Source organism: Alnus glutinosa, chromosome 14 (assembly GCF_958979055.1).
Source record: "Alnus glutinosa chromosome 14, dhAlnGlut1.1, whole genome shotgun sequence".
In the NCBI taxonomy this organism is placed as follows: domain Eukaryota; kingdom Viridiplantae; phylum Streptophyta; class Magnoliopsida; order Fagales; family Betulaceae; genus Alnus; species Alnus glutinosa.
The window spans coordinates 21284542-21290541 of record NC_084899.1 but is presented as its reverse complement, the minus strand read 5'-3'; the positions used below and the strand labels follow the sequence as shown (position 1 = coordinate 21290541).

General features: G+C 35.9%; 1 protein-coding gene across 1 annotated transcript; it reads left to right on the top strand.

Moving 5' to 3' along the window:
• The first annotated feature begins 1396 nt into the window (after positions 1-1396).
• On the top strand, positions 1397-4328 carry LOC133858026 (small ribosomal subunit protein eS6-like). Its single transcript, XM_062293439.1, has 6 exons — positions 1397-1544; positions 1651-1715; positions 3014-3071; positions 3169-3277; positions 3456-3728; positions 3872-4328. The coding sequence occupies exons 1-6, from the start codon at positions 1539-1541 to the stop codon at positions 4108-4110; spliced, it is 750 nt and encodes a 249-aa protein (XP_062149423.1). The 5' UTR covers positions 1397-1538; the 3' UTR covers positions 4111-4328.
• The last annotated feature ends 1672 nt before the right edge of the window (positions 4329-6000 follow it).

Here is a 6000-nt window from a genome sequence, read left to right as displayed (position 1 = left end):
AAAAGAAAAATACCCCTATAAATTCGAAAAAAGAAAAAAAATATTTTTTTTAAAGGAAAATTATTATTAAAAAAATAAACTTTTAATTGTTTTAAAAAACGAAAATTTTTAATTTCTTAAAAAAAAAACAATTTTTTTTTTTAAAAGAGAACTTTTAATTTTATTTGTTATTTTTTAATTTGGCCTCCCTTGGTTGTTATGTATTTATTTTTTTAGTTTTAGTTTCTTTTTTTCTTCTGAATTTTTTTAGTATTTTTATTTTATTTTATTTTATTAAGGGTATTTTCGTAATTTGCGAAACATTGACAATTTTTGATAGTTTGGAGAGAGACATTTTCAAAATTGAAAGTTTGGGGAAGATATTGTCAATTGGATGGTAATTTGAGGGAGTATGTGAACTTTACATTTTTATTTTTTAAAAAAGAAAAAAGAAAAAGCATAGTTGTTTTTTTTTTTTTATTTAAAAAAAGCTCAATTTTTGAACGAAATAGACTTGTGAATTTGTATTAGAGTAATGCTACATATCACCTTCTTGTCCTCATTTTGTCCCCCCAAAATTGACGTGGCTTTTAAAATCACCATTGGATCAAAATTCAATAGTGATCTATCATAATTTCACAAATTGAATTGTAAACATTAGGAAATACATATTTATAAGTTGAATTATAATCCGTAAAAAAGCATATATTGATAAAATTTGGACAATACAAATAAATATATAAAAAAAAACTATAACACCGATAAACCTCTATGTTGTGTACAAGTTGTTTCAATTTGTTAATAAAAACCTAACGGATACATTGCTCTTCTTCCTAAAGAGACGTTTTAGTTTAATAAAACAAAATTATTATTTTTAATATAAATGGGTAGCGGATAATATCCGTCTCTGCCAAATCATATTTTATTGTTCGTCTGCATATGTGCTGATAAAGAATTTGATATTCACGCTGCTTGAAATTAGAGACTAAAAATCCACCCGTAACTCATACCAATGGACATATAATAAATTCTAACGATTTTTTACTACTCAGATGAAAACGGATTAGGATTCTTTTAAATTATCTGCTCGAATTTGAACATGTGATTGTGAGAGACTACTTATGGGATCCATCTGACTATATAAGTGATTGAACAATATAATTTTTATTTGATCAAATGAATTTTATAAATAATCTCTCACAATTACCTACCTAAATTCCCTTTAAATTTAGAAAAATAATTTGAGTAGATGGAAACCACTCACTCTACGGCACCATTCTTCTTTCCTCGACGTCCCACGCTAATTTGAATTAAAGGGCCAACAGGGTCCATTTGTTAAATACCCGCAAACCCAAGTTTAAGTCGGTTACATCCACCATCCACGTGTAGGGTCTAAATTCCCTGGTACAACTCACCGCTCTGTTCGTTCTTTATAATGCCTCTAAGCCGCAACCCAAAAACCCTAAAATCGGTAGAAGGAGCGCGCAGTGGAGCAAGAGCACGAGGCAGAGGCGGCATTTCTCATCTCTCTGCGGCCGTAGCGAGCGAGTCCGTCGAAAATGAAGGTTCTTTTCTATGAATTTCAAATCCTTCTCTCTTCCGTTGAAACCCTAAGCTCTCTCTCTCTCACCGCTTCTTCTGTTATCGCTTCTTGTTTCCTTTTTGTTTCAGTTCAACATCGCAAACCCCACCACTGGGTGCCAGAAGAAGCTCGAAATCGACGACGATACCAAACTGTACGAAACCCTCGTTTCTGCAATCTTATTTATTCCTTGCTTTTCGATTTTTATCCCGTTTTCGTTTTGTGTTTTCATGGTGTTGTGCTTGTTTTTGTGTTCTGATTTGATACTGCATTGCGAGTATGATCTAGACTGATGGCCTTACAAATTCTAGAGAGTAGAACAACTGGTCGATCTTAAAACAATAAATGAGATTGCAGAAACGCTTTCTCCCCCCAGAAAATTATGCAGGCAATCACTTGGAAACCACATGCATCAATTGTTTAGGGAGTTCAATTTGAGACACTGGTTTCTAGTTAAGCTATAGTCTTGACTAATATCACTGTCGTTCTTGAAGGCCAAGTTCTGAAAGAAACACAGTGGTAGTGCTGTAACAAATAGATTTGAACTTTAAAGTCATTCCTACTTTACTTATGTGGAGCATTTGGAGAAAAAAATTGACTTCTTTTCGAGGGCAGCAAGTCTAGGGTAGTGTGCTCCACATAAAACCCTTCTTTTTGTGTTCCCTCGTTAGATTGGGCTATAACTTTTGTTCCTAATTTCTCTTCTTCTAATCTCGTAGATTTTGTTAACTTGTAAATTTTCAACCCCTCTTAGTTTTCTTCTTCTAATAATTTATTATTCTTAAAAAAAAACACTAATAGATTCCAACTTTATCAGGGGTTCACAACTCTTAGTAGAATCTGTTAATTATTATAGGCTAGAATGAGAGTGTGGTTTAGTGGTAATTAAACAGTAGAATGGCGTCTGCTAAGTCAATTCCTTCTTAATTTTGATACTCTTCATCAAATAGTTATAGGTTGACTAATTAACGGTTAATGTATTCAGTAATTATTTCAACAAATGGAACCTATGCACTTAAATCTTAGCTATGGTGATAAAATGGTTGCATGGGATTTAAATATCTTTTTACTTGAACGGGAATGGGATTGTGTATAAATTTGGACTCAGAAGCATGGGGTTGTTTGGCTGCTGAGAGAGTGCAATGAAAAGTACGAATATAATATGTAAAGCCATGAAATTGGTTCTCTGATGTCATCCATATCCGTTTCAATTTTGTGATAATGTCTTATATGTCAATGATAGATTGATTTGTCATGTGAACAATTCACAGTTCCTGGGATTGATTGAACATGTATGCATGCATGTATATGGTTCATCATAGGCATATATGTATACACTTGTGTTTGTTTGTGTAGGTATGGAACAGATGTATGTCCGTTTTAGTTTTTTCCTCTTTTATGTTGGAATTGAGAAGTAACCAAAAATTCCCTACTTGTAAATTATTATTGCAGCCGAGCATTTTGGGACAAAAGGATCTCACAAGAAGTCAATGGAGATGCACTGGGTGATGTATGTTTATCCAAGTTTTCTTTTCAGTCTTTTGCTATGTGTTATATTTCAAGTTATGTGGTATTGAAGTATTTTCTATGTTTTTTTTTCCTGGCAGGAGTTCAGTGGCTATGTATTCAAAATTATGGGAGGCTGTGACAAGCAGGGTTTTCCAATGAAGCAAGGAGTTTTGACTCCTGGCCGTGTTCGTCTTTTGCTCCACAGAGGTTTGTTTGTTGTGTATCACTTGTGTGTTCTTGTTGCTTGAGTGGATTAATAGTGCGTTGCCAGCCAAGTTTTGGAATTCTGTTGTCGTCATTTGTAAAGTAGCCTGGTTGGCAAACTTCATTTTTGGTGCATCTTTTATCATAGTAATGCTGATTGGTGTAGAGTTTGGTTGAACAGGAACTGCTTGCTTCCGTGGTTATGGCAGGAGGAATGGAGAGCGCCGAAGGAAGTCTGTTCGTGGATGCATTGTTAGTCCAGACCTCTCAGTTTTGAACTTGGTTATTGTGAAGAAAGGTGACAATGACCTTCCTGGACTAACTGATGCTGAGAAGCCAAGAATGAGAGGTCCAAAGAGGGCATCAAAGATCAGGAAGCTGTTCAACCTCTCCAAAGATGATGACGTTAGGAAGTATGTCAACACATACCGCAGAACCTTCACAACCAAGTCTGGTGAGTGCTGATAACCAATTAGTCTATTAATTGCCCTTCTAGTCAACTGAGGTCAAGATACTAATTTTTTTTCAAGAAAATTTTAATTTCATTGGTTGGTCATCAGCTATTAAAAAATGTGTCCTATTTTTTTTTTTATTCAGGCAAGAAGTGCAGCAAAGCTCCCAAGATTCAGAGGCTAGTGACTCCTTTGACCTTACAGAGGAAGCGAGCAAGGATTGCAGACAAGAAGAAGAGAATTGCAAAGGCCAAGTCAGAGGCAGCTGAGTATCAGAAGCTTCTTGCCACTCGCTTGAAGGAGCAGCGTGAACGCCGTAGTGAGAGCTTAGCAAAAAGGAGATCCAGGCTCTCTGGAGCTTCTAAGCCATCGGTTGCTGCTTAGGTCTCTGAGATGCATTGTATGATCCTTTGGATGAGTGAGTTTTGTCTGGATCGCGATAGATAGGTTAAGGACCTTTTAATTGTTCTTTAGATTTCAAGACTTCTTTTGGGTGTTCCATTGTTCTGAGTATGAAACACCTTTGAGTATAACTTGCAAATGTTTGCTATGCAACTTGCGGATCTGGGTATCTTTTATTGAGAATTATGTTTTTTGACCGAGCTTGGTGGTTCTAAACCTTGGCTTTCAAATGTTTGTTCGTAGTGTTTTCAGTTAAAAATATACTTCGTTCTAGTTTTATTTGTTTGCTTTTAAATTTCTTGCCTTTTCCGTGCGGTTGAGTTCATTGGTCTAAAAATGCATGGCAATGAGGAATTCTTCCAATCGTTTGGGGGAAAAATTTCTGGATTAACTAAGCCCTTTGAAGCACATGCATTATAAGAGTATCGTTTGTTGTTCAATTTTTACACTACTGTTACACAATTTTAATTAGTTATTTTTTTTTTTAATGATTAATTATTGAATTTGTTTTCTTATACGTGAGCCATAAATATTCAATAGTTAATTAAAAGAAGTTAATGTTGTGTAAAAATACTTAGCCTTTTGTGGGCCTTGTTTATTCACATTTGTGTCTCGGTTTTGGACTCTCAAAGCTCTCTACGTCCAAACATGACCTATCTAGTTACTCAACACCTCCTCTCTCTCCTCTTCTTGGAGGTCCTCTTCCACCATAGGGTTCGGGTGGATCAGAAATTTCATTTTGAGCTTCAGGTAGAAGTCTTGTTTGGACCATAAATTAGAAGTCTTGTTTGGGCCATTTTTGTGTTCGTTTTGTGGTAAAAGCCCACGGAAGGTTGTCATCAGCTCACTGCGCTGCCATAAAAACGAGGTGCAATCCCTATTATCAGGGACAGGCCTAATTTAAAGTTCCATTCCTGCTTGAAAGTTTTTATTTTTTGGTTAATTATCTTTCTCAAGTCACTTATTTACATATTCTCATGAAATACCACCTATCACAGTCAACTTTCTTCAATTACTAGTCGTTGGCAAAAAACTTCATCCGTTAGTCAAGTGTTCAGCTAAAAAAAAAAAAAAGGAAAGAAAGAAAGAGAAAGAAGCCACCCCTGAGGGTACCTGAACACTCAGTGTGGCAGCAGGATCAACCCCATGTGGTTTGGGGTGGTTGAGCCACCCTTATGTGATTCGGGGTTGCTTGAAACACGCTTGTGGGTGGTGTTATGGGCATACTCGGTGATAGAGATAATGGACGTATGCATTATGGGAAGTATGGTTAAAGTAATTTAATGGGAAGAAGATAGAAGATTCTAAAGGGAAGCTTGCTTTTGCGTTTTATGTTGTAGAGTACTAGAGTGAGTGTTTTGGTATCTTGTACAGCATGCGCCCATGCTGCATTTTAAGCTTTGCTGTAGAATTTTGTTGGAATATAATCCAACAGAATCAATTTAAGGAGGGCTGTAGAGAGGAGGAAGGTAAGAAAATAATATTGAGAATTGATTAGTTATTTGGAGAGTCAGGCCTCTCGAAGAACTTTATCCTATGTTTTACTAAATTCCATCCAGATTCATAATCTTCTTCCTTGCATTCTCGCCATTTTTGCTTATCTTTTGCTGCATTTTATCCACGAACCTTACGGTTGGTATTAGCATAGCCACCGATTCTTCATTTCTCAACTTCCCCTTGCCAATTTTTTTTTTCCTCTCTTGTTTTGTTACCGTGGCCAATGGTACCTGTCTTTTTCAGCTTCAAGAATCTATCAAATAATGTTATGTTAGTAGATAACCTTTAATATGTCTGTGGACTAAAAACTCACTAACCTCACTGAGCTCCTTCACATAGTCCTCCCGAATCCGCACAATTATCTTCCAGAGCGTC